This window comes from Mesitornis unicolor, unplaced genomic scaffold (genome assembly GCF_000695765.1).
Source record: "Mesitornis unicolor isolate BGI_N332 unplaced genomic scaffold, ASM69576v1 scaffold9917, whole genome shotgun sequence".
Classification (NCBI taxonomy): domain Eukaryota; kingdom Metazoa; phylum Chordata; class Aves; order Mesitornithiformes; family Mesitornithidae; genus Mesitornis; species Mesitornis unicolor.
The window spans coordinates 20,771-35,843 of record NW_010197084.1 but is presented as its reverse complement, the minus strand read 5'-3'; the positions used below and the strand labels follow the sequence as shown (position 1 = coordinate 35,843).

Below are 15,073 nucleotides of genomic sequence, written 5' to 3'. Positions count from 1 at the left end.
ATACAGTACTCCAGGTGGGGTCCTTCAGCCTGCTGGTCACACTTCTTTTTATGCAGCCCAGGATACAATTGGCTTTCTGGGCTGTAGAGTGCTGGTGACAAGGAGCCCTGGGCTTTGTCTGTACCTCAGAGATGAGTGGTTTGTACTTTGACAGACTTTGTTTATTTTCTGTGACAGAGCCATGCACATTTAGGAAGGGAACACTTCACTTTGGGTTGGGGCCTGTAAAAGTCTTGCATTGCTTAGTAGCACTCTGAAGATGATCATCCACTTATCAGTTTAATAAGTAACATTTAAAATAGCCAATAGGAATCAGCATTTCCTCTGTCAAAACGAAATCTGTGAACAATTAGTCACTGCTATGCAATTAAAAAAGTACATCCAGCAACTGGGCGTCTCCAGAAATCACATGATCACAGTGTGTTCCTACAGTTGGCCTTTAGAATACTTTAAGAGTCTTTTGAGTAGTCACTTATACCATGGCTGCAGTTCTTGAAGATATAATTGTGTGTGAATGAATTAAAATATTGGGGTCTCCAAATTCTGTTCATTTCAGTCATTATCCTTTAACAATCTTGAAGTAGTGTTTATCCAATTGGATTCTACAAGACTGAAGAAATGTAGTAACACACATTACTATCCACCAATTACTTTATTGTCTTAACATCAAAATCTATTGATAACTGTATTCACTTGTCATGATTTCTGTTTCTTTACAAGCTGGCCATGGAATTCCCATCAGAAGATATTTTTTTAGTGACTGCTTCTCCAGTTATAAAAGCTGTAACAAATTTCAAACAGGTAGGAGAGACTTTAATTTTTCTTGTGGTAAGACCTCTTCAGAAGTTTGTATATGTATAGATAATTTAAAACCTAAGAATGAAAATGCTTATGATTTTGAACTTGTTTTCACGTTAGCGTGTCTGCAGTAGTGTTAGTAGGGCTAATGAGAGATTTTTATAGTGATTCATAATAATTAATAATTGATGAATGTATTCACCACCTTCAAGCAAAGGTTAAACTGGGTACTTGCACGGCCGAAGTATTTTCTAAGTTACCGAAGCTTTATTTCACTGCTTTGTTAATGAGTATGCTCCATTTAAGCATTGAAGTGGTATCTTTGGAATAAACTACTTGAAAAACTTGGTCTTGCTATTGGTTCTCATGTACAGTAGTGGGTTTGAATCTCAGGCAGAAACAGACTTCTGACAAGTAACACAAAAAGGGATAGCCTTCTGTGAAATTGTCTTCAGCTTTACTTACATCTCCAGCAGCTGGTGATTCAATGAACTCTTTCCTACTGGTTTAAAAGGAAAAAATAAAATCTATACAGAGCTCAGATTCCTCGTTAGTAGGTTAATTAAGCTAGTTTCACAGAGATCTTGTGCTGCTCCTCTTCCCACTGTGAGGGAACTTTATCATAAGGCATGGGAAGAGCTGAAGACTATCTTGCACAGGACTGAAGATGCAGAGCTGCCAGCCAGTAGGAAGTCAGGTTTTGCCTCTTGGGGCAAGTTAAGACACTGAGAGCTGGGCTTCCACCTGGCATTTAAATTCATGACTCTCTTTCTGAAACATGGTACCTAAAGGTGAGGCATATCTCATGACAAGTAAAGAACAACCACTCTGCAGTTTATCTGACAGCTCAGTTTTAACTTTCCCTAGTGTACAAATACCTAATTGCTACAGGAGGAAATAAAGAATAGAGATATTTGAACACCAGTTCTTTGCTTTTTGTGGCTGTAATTGGCTATCAGCATCTCTTCGCACTGTGGTTTTTGTTTGGGTCCAGTGGAATGTTTGGAATATAGCTAAGAGACTGAGACCTCTGTGTGAGACTGGTAGAGTAACACCTGACTAAAGATCTTGTGAGCTTGAGAGTGCTGACAGTAGGGTCATGTTCAGGAAAGACACACACTGTGGAGTTGTAAAGTCAGTCATTCACATCAGCAGACGTTTCAGTATCTGAAAAGTAAGGGAATAGATAAGAACTGTTTGAAAGCAGCAGCACCTAAGTTTTGGACATGAGCATCTTAACTTATCTCTGAATTGCAAGCATGGTGCAGCTTCTGGTTCCTAGCTGTGTTCTGGACTCTGAATATTTTGTGAAGTAGAAGTGCTGGAGGCTTCCATGAGCTGCTCCCTTCTGGAAGAAACTCCAGATCAGCATAACTAACTTGAATGTTTTCCAAGTTCTGGTTTGCCTCTTTTTTTTTTTTTTTTTTATTAATTTCTCCCTTACCAGTCTCTGAAATACAGTGACAACAGATGAGATGCTGAGGAAATACTTTGAGGTGGTCTTGAATCTGTTTTCCCTAACACTTGTCTTGTATGTCCTGCTTACAAGCCTAACAACAGTAAGCGCCTTTCCTGATGTGCCAACTACCTGCACAAGACATTTTTGAATTGTTAGGCTTTTGAAGAAAATGTTACCAGATTTTTTTAAAATAGAGCAAAAATATTTATTCCAGACAAATGTGTTTCCATAATTCTTTAAGCTATTTTGATAATTATTTTTTTTCCCACAAAATGCAGGGAGAGGTAGATGCTTGCATGGGAGAAATCGCTGAGTTATTTTATCAGAGTTATAACGAGCAGAAAACCAGGGTTTTAACACTGCATCAGGTAAGTTAAAAAGCAGTGTTACCAACTAATAATATAATCTTTTTATGCAATAAAACTTTATAGCAGTTAAAGCTGCTATCAAGTTTCTCCATCTGTGCTTAATCTCTAGCTTTAGAAATAAAATTCTCTGTACTACTTTCACTCTTTATTAGGAATAGGCATGAAAATGTTCTGTATATAAAAAGGAAACTTTTAGCAGTAACATGATACTATGTTTTAAGACAATATGGGCTTTATGTTGTGGCTTCTCTACTGGAAATGAACATAACACATTTTGTTTCAAACTTTAGAAAAAGATGTATAATTGATTCATATTTTTAAATATCTATTCTTCCTACAGGTCTCCAAAGCACTTGAGGAGTTTGATGTAGAAGAGCAACCAAGTTCTCTATTAGAAAAACGATATCCCAATATTAAAGTTATACACTCTGGAGTAAAACAGTTGAAAAGTGTTGAACATGTAAGCTAGTGTTTTCTCTTTTATGTGGGTTTTCAATTTATTAAAAAAAAAAAACAATCTAAGAAACAAATGAATGTTTGGGGTGTGAAATTCTGTTCAAGAACATTCTGGTTATTAAAGTGTTAAAGTGTTATTAAAGTTACTAAAATTACAAGAAAATACTTCCTAACTTTAATTTCATTTATCATTTAACACTGTTGTACAAGTAGAGATATATACAGGGGACAAAATTGTAGTTCAGAAATTCATTGTTAATTAAAAAACTGTATCTTTTAGATTTAAATCTTTGACATCTTAGAAATACAGCATTGAATACCTGATTGGAATAGCAGGGAAACCAGTCAATGAAACCAGTACTGTCTGAAAATTTCTGTAACCTTTGGTTGGAGATCTCTGATTCCTGAACTGCTAATTGTTGCTACAGAGACCAAAATATTAACAACTTTGTGATGTTAAAATTGAAAGAACCAACATTTCCACCTTTTATTCTTTCTTTTTAGCAGGAAATATTTTGCAAGTAGAAGCAATGTACAGCACATACAGATCCTTGTTAGCATCTGTGTCAACTCAACATGTTATTTTTCACTTCAGCGTTTATCAGAAACTCACATTTGGATCTAAAACTGGTTTTGCTCATTTTAAGTCAGACTTATGATTCCAGTTAGGTTCTGCTAATATTCTGAATCTAATTATTTTCTTGTATCACTACTGTAATAGTGTTTCAGTTTAAGTATTTCTTTGTGGACACAAATAATACATATATATGGATTTGGAGGGTCTTTAGCTCAAAACCTTTGAAAACTTTTTGCACAAAATCACTGTAATCTATTTAGCTTCAAGTTTGGTAAACAACAAATAAGGTCATAAAATGTTAAAATTTAAGTATTGCTTGTTGCAGGGTGATGTCACTTGTTTAGTGCCTACTCTTTAACAAATAACAGAATTTGTGTTCTCTAAACTGTATTCTAGCCTGTGCGTAGTTAAGTTAACAAGTCTGTGGTTGTTGAAATGTTTTGAATGAGATGCTTAATTGCTAATATATACTAGTGTACGGCTGTTACTGGGATGGGGGGACATTTGTGCTGTAGAAAACCTATTCTTTTTTGAGCACAGACAGTGAGTACAGAGTGCCACCAAGTGGTAATCTTTATATTTCATCTTTCTTTGAATGCACCGTGTACACTTTCCATTTTATGGGTCATATCATGTCATATGCTTAGGCTTATAAGTCTGTGGTGAGTGTAATGCAAATAAATAACACATAATCAATGAAAGTATGAAGGCTTGCTCTTTAAGCCAGTTACAGCTTTTAATATCTGCAAAATACTATGACTTTAATTAAAAAGAAAGCCGATGTTCTCTTAGATGTCTCAAATTGTTTTTTCTTTTCTCTTAATTTTTAATAGAAAATTTTCACTGAAGATGGGAAAGAATATGTCTATGAAAAACTTTGCCTGTGTGCTGGAGCAAGACCAAAATTAATTTTTGAAGGAAACCCATATGTATTAGGAATCCGAGATACTGACAGTGCACAGGTAAGTGTGTTTTGGACTTAGAAGTCTATATTCCTGCTTCTGATGCAAAATACTAAAAACGATGGTGGATTGAGACAGAGAAACATAAGATGATGTTTGTTATTATGTATCGCTATATAGGAACACTTTCAGTAGCAGAGAAATGGTCTTGAAATACCATTAAATAACTTACTTAGTCACTAAATTTATTAAGTTTATAGATGGCTCATAGACAGTATTTCTAACATGATATTCTAGACTAAATGGTATTCTTGTACTCTCCAGGCAGAAGCTAATCTGAAAATATAAGGAAGTAAGCACCAGTAGAAGTGTCCCTGAGAAGGCGTATGTGGTACACAGTAGAGAGGGCTGCTTCTTGCAGTGAAAAGCTACTGAGGGCCATTTCTTTTCTAGTTCTGTTGTAGCCTCTCCTCATTGTACAGAATAGAGTTACAGTTACAGTCAAAGGCTTACAGTTTAGGTTCTCTGATATAATTAGTCATGTAAACTGGAAGCATGGATGAAAGGATTTTTGTGTAATTGCAGTAGCTGGTCTGATAGTAGTGATTCTTGATTTGTTTGAAAGAAAATACTTGAAGTGGTTATATTATGATCTAAAAAATACTGTCTGGGACATATATATATCTATATATAGATAAAAAATTATCTCGATACTAAGATGGATTTAGAGACTTGCTTCTTTCTGAATGTTTTTTGCACATATAAAATTGGTTCTTTGATTTGCTACAGATTATTTCTTAAACCCCTGATTTCTGATCAGGAATTTTTAAATGTCTCAATTTCTGTATCTTTGTCTTTTTAATGTTATGCAAATTACTGCGAAGGTTATACACACTGTGATAAAACTGGATTAATAGATATCTCAATACTGATGGTCACTAGGACAGAGAAGTCTCCTGGATTCTATTAAGGGCTCTAATAGAGTCTCCAGGATTTTATTAAGCCCTTATATGTTCAGGGCTTAAATGTAATTATTTAACAAGCCTCAATTTGTTCCTTAATGTGACAGAACTTCACTAGTTTCATTAGTTTCTGTAACAGATTGTAGCATAAGTGATTGTGTATCAGTAGTCTTGGAAAATAAGTAGACTCAAGAGAGAAAGAAAATATTGAAAAGCATATAATTGTTCAGTGTGAGGGAACATAAAATCTAATTTGTAATAGACTTTTTTTCTTAATGCAGGCTTTTCAGAAGAATTTGGCTCAAGCTGCGAGAATAGTAGTGGTAGGAAACGGTGGAATTGCACTTGAATTAGTGTAAGTAAATGACTTAAGCTTTAAAGATAAATATGCAAATAAAAATTTTTACAATATGATGTTTAGTGTGCATGGGTTTGGGAGAAAGTTGACTTACAAATTTTTAGCTCTTAAAGCATTTAGTAGCAAAATTGATTAAAATAGTTTTTTTCACAGTATAGTGGTGCTCACTGGCACATAAAATTCAGTAAGTTTCAGAAGAAGCTTTGACACATACTTATCAAGAACATGCAGCGTTTTCCTGATTTGCCATCAACAGCAATTTCTGTTAAGGGCAATACTGAAGTAATAAAACTTATGTGGCTTCTAAAGACAGAAGATACAACAGGAATAGAGAGGCAGCTTATCTTGCACGCAGCCTAATTTGATAGAGCTTTTGAAGTGTCTAATGTGGCCTTTGTCACAGGTGGGATACTGAAGCATGTGGTCCTGCAGTTTCCCAGATTACAGACACATCTGTATTACACAGCTGCATGGCATTGTTTTGTGTTGCAGGGAAGTAGTTTTCTTACTTTCACTAAATTGTCCTCTGCATGTCTCTTTCAGTTCATGTTCAGATAGTAGAAACAAGAGCCAAATGCCTGTTCTTAGCAGTGGTAATTTTGGCAAAAATGCATGGTTTTTTTTCATTATGAGGAGCAAGAAATAATATTACTATCAATATCGTCATTTTGATCTGTTTTCCCCCACCCTGGTTAAGGTGAGGCTGGTGCTGGTGAGAAAGATGACCTGTCAGACTTTTTTTTTTTTTTTAATGCATTCCTTATGTATGTATTTAGAAGCTGTAGTGGATTTGATAGCTTTAAAAGTCTTGGATCTCTTATTTCTAGCTTCTGGAATGAAACCTGACACACTTCTAGTTGTGTTGCTAAGAGTCAGATCCTTTTTTGGGTAGTCTGTCACTTTATCCATTGTTTAAATTTCTACAGGTATGAAATTCAAGGCTGCGAAGTAATCTGGGCTATCAAAGACAAAGCCATTGGGAACACTTTTTTTGATGCAGGAGCAGCTGAATTTCTCATTCCAAAGCTAACTGCTGAAAAACAAGAGACTCCAATTGAATGTAAAAGAACCAAGTATACAATGGAAGGTATGATGGTTTAGTCTCCTAACACTGCAGCAGCATTTAATATTGAAGATAGTCCTAAAATCAGTTAAATTAACAGGCTATAAATAAGGTTTTCTATTACCACAAATGGCATTTCCTTCCTTTAACCAAAAAAACCCAAACAAACCCCATCCAGAATTAGTGTAGACATACAACAGCATGTAATACCACTACTTAAAAAACGTGCTTATCTTTATAGCTGTGCCAAGATTACATTTCATTTCCTGTATTCCATCTGCTAAAGAACCTGTTCTATTTTCTGTAATATTTTAATGATTTTCTGAATTATGTCAGCATTATGTAGGAAGGAGCTCTCATGTAATAAGCTATTGGAGGACCAGATGAAGCCAGCATGTTATTAGAGATGCAATGAAACAGCAGTCTTAACAAAAACAGTTAACTAGAACTGCATGAACAAGCATTACACAGATATATATGACCAAAATAGTAACAAAGAGAAGAGTTTGGTTCTATACTCCTGGTTGGAAGACTAAATTGGAAGAGTCAGCCTAAACATCACCACATGGCACCCAAAGTTCTTCAAATGCTCTGCTGTGTGTTCAGATTTGGTTTTTTGTGTGATGTAGGGGACTGCATGTTTGCTAGCAGATGGACATCAGTTTACATATTAGCAGTGATATTAAGCAACAATGTCTATAGCGGGTCTTCAGAACCCTGCTGCTCTTGGGGGTCTGGCTGTTAAGGGTCCATGCAGGCACCCAGCAGTGGCATGGCTGTTCCAGAGATGAGTGAAGTGATGAAATGTGTTAAAAATACTGGTTTGATTTGTCTGCAAATGGATGAGTTTTGGGACATTACATGGTTTTGTCTTCCCTTTTGGCAACCATATCATGCTGCAGTCAATGAAGTATGCATGCTAAATCTGATATTCTCCATCTCTTTCCTTCAGGAAGTGAGGAAAAAGACAGACCTATAGCAGCATCTGACAAACTGGGCAGTGCCTTAGGCCCCGATTGGCATGAGGGCTTAGACCTTAAAGGGACTAAAGAGGTATGGTCATGATCTTACTTTCACATTTGTTCAAATGTTGCTTTAAGTGAGTAAGGATGACAGAACTTCAGGATTATTAGAAAAATAAAAACAAAATATGTTTGATTGTGCTGTTAGAATTTAACAGGAAAATACGTTAACACAAATAAAGTAATTTCTTCAGGAAAAAGGTGGCTAATGGGATCCACTGGCATGGTGTTAGCAATTGGCTCTTCAGATTGAAACATAAATGTCAGTTTGCATACTTCTGTAAGGACTGGTGTCAATCCTAGCTTTAAGCAAAAGCAGTGGTTCCTCTATCATCTTGTTTTTAGCTGCCATATGTACATTTTCTTATCTGAAAAAAAAGGATGGTATTTGTAAGGCAGTACAGGGAACGTCAGTCTCCTCTTAGAGAAGATAATGAAATGCACAATCAGTAGTGGACCTGAGCGTTGTGAAGAGTTTTCATGTTTGAAATAAAGAATCCTCACAATTCATAGTTTTTTTTTTAATCGGGCTTTCATTTATTAATTTCTTAGCTGTTAGGTGCTTGCATCTGTTATGTGCATTTAAAAAGCCTTTCAAAGGTGATCAGTTACAGTTTCTGTAGAAATGGCTGATAATACCAACTAAGGGATGTTTAGGATATTCAGCAGATTAATCAGTGGTATTTTGGCTGTTGAAGGCTGTAGAAATATGTTTGTGTAGTGGAGAATAAAAGACTTCAAGGCCTGAATCCACAAAATAGTTTGAAGAAACAGGTAACTTTGCAACTTCTGTCTTGAACTCAGATTTGGAATAAGTAGTTGAAACATAGGTTGATAGAACAGGATACTTTTTTTTTACAGCATTTAGAACATAAACTTATTATTGCTACCAGAATTTAATTCATGATAGAAAACTGAAGGATTTGAAATCCTGAAAGATTAAGTTACTTTTTTTCTGTTCTTGTAAGTTCTGTATCCTCTTCCTGTAAACTCAAGGGAATTTGAATATGTTTTACTGGCTTGCCAGAAAAATCTAAATTTTTAGTCATGACATTTCAGGGAACATCAAATATCTGCTGAAAAAGCAGGTAAATTGCCATTTGCTGTCGTTAGATCTGTGCCAAAAAAAGGAAAATGTGGGAACTCAGCTAATGTGTTGTGGTTTAGGATGGGGTAAGTATGTTTGCTTGTTTTGGTTGGTTTAGTTTTTTGGGTTTTTTTCCCCCCTGTTTAGAAACATGTCAATTTAGGTGAAGGTATATTTGCCATTAAAAATACTGTTATTGCTAATAATTATATTTACAATTTTGTCAATCTTTCTTTAGTTTTCTCATAAAGTACATATTGAAATACTATGTGAAGTAAAGAAAATACACTTACAGCAAGAATTTATACAACTGCAACGGACTTCTTTGACTTTTCCTAAGGAGGAGAAAAATGTAGAACCAGATGAGGGTAGGTGCCAGTGCTGATTAGAAATAACATGTTGAAGATAAAGCAGTGCTGGAGCATGTTTGATCTTGTTTGCTATTTTAGAGCAAATACAATTATGGAAAACAAATCCTTAATTTTATTATATTAAATGGCACTCTAGCAATTTATAGTAGTTGAGAACTTGGATTTATGGGCTACAATTAAATTGCAAAATGTTGTGTGTCATACCCTTTTTTTCACAAAGTCATCTAAATCCTGTATGTAGAGTATTCCTTCCTTGTGAGAATCCAATAAATCACAGAATCACGCAGAATCACAGAACGTTAGGGATTGGAAGGGACATCAAAAGATCATCTAGTCCAATCCCCCTGCCGGAGCAGGAACACCTAGATGAGGTTACACAGGAAGGCGTCCAGGCGGGTTTTGAATGTCTCCAGAGAAGGAGACTCCACAACCTCTCTGGGCAGCCTGTTCCAGTGCTCTGTCACCCTCACTGAGAAGAAGTTTCTTCTCAAATTTAAGTGGAACCTCCTGTGTTCCAGTTTGTGTCCGTTACCCCTTGTCTTATCATTGTTTGTCACCGAGAAGAGCCTGGCTCCATCCTCGTGACACTCACCCTTTCTATATTTATAAACATTAATGAGGTCTCCCCTCAATCTCCTCTTCTGCAAACTAAAGAGACCCAGCTCCCTCAGCCTTTCCACATAAGGGAGATGCTCCACTCCCTTAATCATCTTTGTAGCCCTACGCTGGACTCTCTCCAGCAGTTCCCTGTCCTTCTTGAACTGAGGGGCCCAGAACTGGACGCAATATTCCAGATGCGGTCTCACCAGGGCAGAGTAGAGGGGGAGGAGAACCTCTCTCAAGGTTCATAAATTAATAGTTGAGTTAAAACGGAAACAAAACAAAACAAACAAAAACTCCATTTGATGTCAAAACTGAGGTAAGACTTAAAAGAAAGTAGAAGAAAATACCACTGTTAAATAAAGAATTCTATCTTTAAATTTTGCTGAATGAAAATTAGTATTTAACATACTATTTTAATAGCCAGTTGCTTCCAGCATAAGCTACTAGGAAGTCAGTCTCTGATAATTCTTTTTGCTTTTGAGGCATTTACCGTGCATCTGTAAACTTATGTGCAAAAAGTATTTGGCAGTTGCATACTTCAGAGAAGATCCCATGGGTCTGAAGCAGTGGCTGGGCACAGTATTTTCCCCTGACAAATGAGGATGTTGATTTAGGAAAGTTCCAGAGAAAGTTAATAGTAAGGCTTACAGTTAAGCTCCAAAATCTCATTTTTCTAGTTTCTAGTGGGTGAAGGTAAGAAATGTTACAGGCAATCTAGGTGTTGGGTTTTTTATTTTTATTTTTTTCCCCCTACCTAATAAATTAGATATCTCAGAAGATTTTTTTTTATTATTTTTATTTCATGTCTTATTATAAGGTGTAATTAATAAAATACCTTCTGTTGGTTACATTCTCAGGGCAAAATTTTCCCCTTTTTCAGTTCTATGGCCTGTATATGTAGAATTAACTAATGGAAAAATTTATGGATGTGACTTCATTGTCAGTGCAACTGGAGTTGTGCCAAATGTGAAACCATTTCTTGATGGCAATAATGTAAGTATACTGATTTCATTTGAAGTTTAAGGGTTTATTTTATTTTGTTTTGTTTTTAAGTAAGGTGAAATAAGCTCTTTCAGCTGGTTTATGCTCTTGTCATGAAACACTGATGGATAAAGGTTTTGGATGTTGTACATAATTTCAAAATTGTTCATACTGGAAATACCTAACATGATAAAAATTAATTTCATTACTGTTCTTAGCTTATTATATTGCTACTCATGATATGTACTGATGCACTGTATATATGTAATATACACTGTTAGGAATAAGTTTATACAAAGAGAGAGAAACATTTATACAATTAGTTAATGTGGCAAAACCTTGGAATAATTTTTGTGTTCATTCTGCACTATAGTCTTATCTTACAAATCTTAAGATTTTTTTCCTGGGAAGGAAGCAGTTATTTCCAGTATTCTTTATCTGGGAAACTGAACTGTAAAGGTGCTTGTATGCATCAAGGGAAGTCACAGTTTGAATCAGCATCTCAATGTGGATGATGATTACAGAGTTTATAGCTACTATGTGAATTGTCAGGCCTTGAGATCACACCGTCTCCATGTTGGGTGTGTGGTTTAACCCCAGCCAGCAGCCCAGCACCACACAGCAGCTTGCTTACTCCCCACAGTGGGATGGGGGAAGAGAGTCAGAAGGGTTATAAGTGAGAAACTCATGGTTTGACATAGACAATTTAGGCAAATCCTAAAGTCTCACGTTAAAGAATTTTTTCAGTATGTAATGCTATTCTAAGCTTTCTTTGAATACACAGAGTTTGAGATACTTTTAAGGATATATGAAGGACACTTGTAAAATGCAACACTGATCTGCTCTTAAACTTGGTGAGAAAAGGATGCACAGACTTCTAGGAAATTCTACTTTTGTAGCTAATTTTGTCTTTGCTTATTTGAAGGCACAATTATAAGCAAGAGTTGTATTTACATACCATACTTAATAGTAAGTATAAACATCAAGCACTATCACTTGTAGAAATGAACACTGTCTGGAAAAACATGCCGTTGAAGAGACTTAACTGAAAAGTAAAATCGCTAAGTAGAGAATTAGTTCTATTTAGCTCAAACCAGAACAGAAGGTTTCTTAGGTTTGATAAGATAAAGGAATTTAGGATAAATTCTGCAAGGGGGGCAGGATTACATTATAATGTGAAGAAGCAATACTTTATATGTAGACAGTTGTGAAAAATACTTTTATTACAGCACTCTTTGGGGTATTTGTTTTCAGCCCTTGAAGATGAAGTCTTGACATGGTTAGGTTTGAACATCATTATTTCTCTTGTGGTTATCAGTCTTTTCTAATTAAGTCAGATTAGACAGGAGAATGAATATCCATACATTGTTTATGCTGTATGACCTTTTTCTCGTTACTACATGGCATCCAGAAGAGCATCTTGCCGGGTTCCCTTAGTATTGATTCACATCATTTTATATCTTCAGATGTTTTGATTAAGCAGAATAGTGGATCTACTGAATTTCTTTTTTAAGAATCTGCCATTAACAAGTAACAAATGAGATTACTACTTAACATGGATGAAGGTGAATTACTTAGTTTAAATGTTTATTTTTCTTCAGTACTGATCTGTGCAAATACTTCAGTTTGCTCTAGGTGAAGATGGAGGTCTTAAAGTAGATAAACACATGCACACATCCGTGCCAGATATATATGCAGCTGGGGATATCTGCACGGCATCGTGGGAACCCAGTCCAGTGTGGCATCAGGTAAATCAAATCATACGATTGTGTGCTCAGCAGCAGTCTAATCTACAAAGTAAATTACACCCTATTAGACAGATGGGAGAAATGAAAGTTTAATTGAAGCAGAAACCAGTGAACGAGTAGATAATCCTGGCTGTTCAGCCTTTCTGAATATAATGAAATATGTAGTATGCATTGATGAGACAGTGAGTGTTGGTCATTGCACAGTGATGTGTATCTGTGGTTTTAATTTATTTATTATTTTCTTTCTAGATGAGACTGTGGACTCAAGCTAGGCAGATGGGATGGTATGCAGCAAAATGCATGGCAGCAGATACTTTAGGGGAATTTATTGATCTGGATTTCAGCTTTGAACTATTTGCTCATGTTACAAAATTTTTCAATTACAAGGTAAAGTGAATACAATCTAATAGTCTCAAACCAGTGAGTGACACATGTACTGCTTCCTTATTTTCACTTGCTAACACTGAGCAGGTGCTTTAATATTAACATAACAGTATTCTCTGTGTAGTAATTAATCTTAGTTTAGACTTTCTCCATTTGTACTAACTTTGCTGAAATTGAAGAGGGCAAAAATCTTTATAAATTTTAATTGGTGAATGACAACTGCTCTACTTTGCATCTCTGCATATATTCCATTTCATTACAGTTCTGTTCATGGATAAACTTAATACAGTTCAGTGTGGCAATTGTTTCATTATTGGTTTTTGTGTATCATATTTCAAGGTAAAAATCTTTTATTTTGTTGTGGGTTTGAAAGCCAATGAAGAGGGGAGGTTCCCCAGGGGCAAGTATTTCCCTGTTTACCTGAAGCTTGTAACTGTTCTCAGCAGAAATACTGAGAGTCATTGCAATGGTTTTATGAGTGCTTTTTTCTTTTTCCTTCTGTTAGGTGGTGGTTTTGGGAAAATACAACGCTCAAGGCTTGGGTTTAGACCATGAACTGATGCTGAGATGTACCAAGGGACAAGAGTATGTTAAAGTGGTGATGCAGAATGGCCGAATGATGGGAGCTGTGCTGATCGGTGAAACAGACTTGGAAGAAACCTTTGAAAACTTAATCTTAAATCAAATGGATCTTTCAACCTATGGTGAAGATTTCCTGAATCCAGATATTGATATAGAAGATTATTTTGATTGAACAGGAGCCCCTTTCCATTTTGTATAAAGTTTTTGACACTGAGTGATGTCTTATAAAACTGTTTCCTCAGAATTACCAGAAATGAGGGATAAATGCAATTCCTTATTAAGATTGTGTTGATCCTGTCAAAATACTAACTGGCAAATTAGATTAATTCGTGTAGAAATGCAGCAGCAAAAGCAAGTGACCTTCTATGGCAAAAGCCTGTGATGCTGGCTGCTGTGTCCAGCTGATGTGGTAGATCGTATGAGATGCCATCCTGATGGCATTCTCAGTGGACAACTATTGCAGTCACTTAATGAAATGTTCTGGAGGAGTATTTGTCTTGGCCACTTTCTGCACTCTCTCCATGTCCACTCTCATGCATACTGGTTCCAGGGAGGAATTTTTGCAGGTACTAAACTAAAATTTGACTTGTGGTAACTAGTGACAACATAAGTACTGTTAAGTTGCAAATGGGGGTTCAAGCTGTTTGTTTTAAATGATAACTAGCTCTCTGGCTGTATGTTTAGTTATGCAAGGTGCACTTTAATAACAGTGTATGTACAGGATTGCCTCAATCAAGTTCCTTCTTTTTGAGTTGCTAGGTATAATTTGGTGCTGTGGTGATAAAGGTCAACATTTTAAGCTATTCCTTAATGTGCCATTCACGGACCTAAGTTGCTTCATACTGGTGTTTGATTTTGTTCTACAATTGCTACTTGGGAGTTGCTGTGTATTTAGGGTCAAACTGGGAACAGTTTGTTGTACTCCACTAAACATAAGATTGGCTGTACATATGGGGACTTCTTCCAGAAAATGACTTTTTTTAAGGGAATGACTATTTAATTAAATGAAACATTTGCCAAAAGTGGAATTAATTAAAACAAGATTCTACTAGAAAAATAAAGATGAAAAACATGTTCTTAATAATGTTTGGTTTATATTTAAGCTGGTATACCTCTGAATGAAACCTACCAGAGCTTACATTTATAATCAAGTTTGAAATTGCCGCCTTAATTGTTGGCTGCCAAGATCTTCAAAATTGTCAATGTGGCATTCAACCTCAACTGTGCCCAAGGAGTGTTTGAAGTCAGCAGTAGCTATTGGGTCTTTACAAACTTTGGCAGCACAGTTACCTGTTTCTGGAAACAGATGTTCATCAGGGAAGTCAACAGGCTTATATTTCTACTTCATGTAA

At 35.9% G+C, this 15,073-nt stretch overlaps 1 protein-coding gene across 1 annotated transcript; it reads left to right on the top strand.

The window, feature by feature from the left end:
- The first annotated feature begins 717 nt into the window (after positions 1 to 717).
- On the top strand, positions 718 to 14,078 carry PYROXD1 (pyridine nucleotide-disulphide oxidoreductase domain 1). Its single transcript, XM_010188683.1, has 11 exons — positions 718 to 801; positions 2,966 to 3,085; positions 4,492 to 4,620; positions 5,804 to 5,877; positions 6,807 to 6,967; positions 7,896 to 7,996; positions 9,291 to 9,420; positions 10,907 to 11,019; positions 12,633 to 12,755; positions 13,005 to 13,142; positions 13,645 to 14,078. Exons 1-11 carry the CDS (start codon positions 727 to 729, stop codon positions 13,891 to 13,893), a joined length of 1,413 nt encoding a protein of 470 aa, XP_010186985.1. The 5' UTR covers positions 718 to 726; the 3' UTR covers positions 13,894 to 14,078.
- The last annotated feature ends 995 nt before the right edge of the window (positions 14,079 to 15,073 follow it).

What these genes read in the sequence shown, in the direction of transcription:
- PYROXD1 (XM_010188683.1), top strand. Translation starts at nt 727, where the DNA reads ATGGAATTCCCATCAGAAGATATTTTTTTAGTGACTGCTTCTCCAGTT. An exon ending in CTGTAACAAATTTCAAACAG is followed by an intron (nt 802 to 2,965) that starts GTAGGAGAGACT and finishes TTCTTCCTACAG; the next exon opens with GTCTCCAAAGCACTTGAGGA. An exon ending in AACCAAGTATACAATGGAAG is followed by an intron (nt 6,968 to 7,895) that starts GTATGATGGTTT and finishes TCTTTCCTTCAG; the next exon opens with GAAGTGAGGAAAAAGACAGA.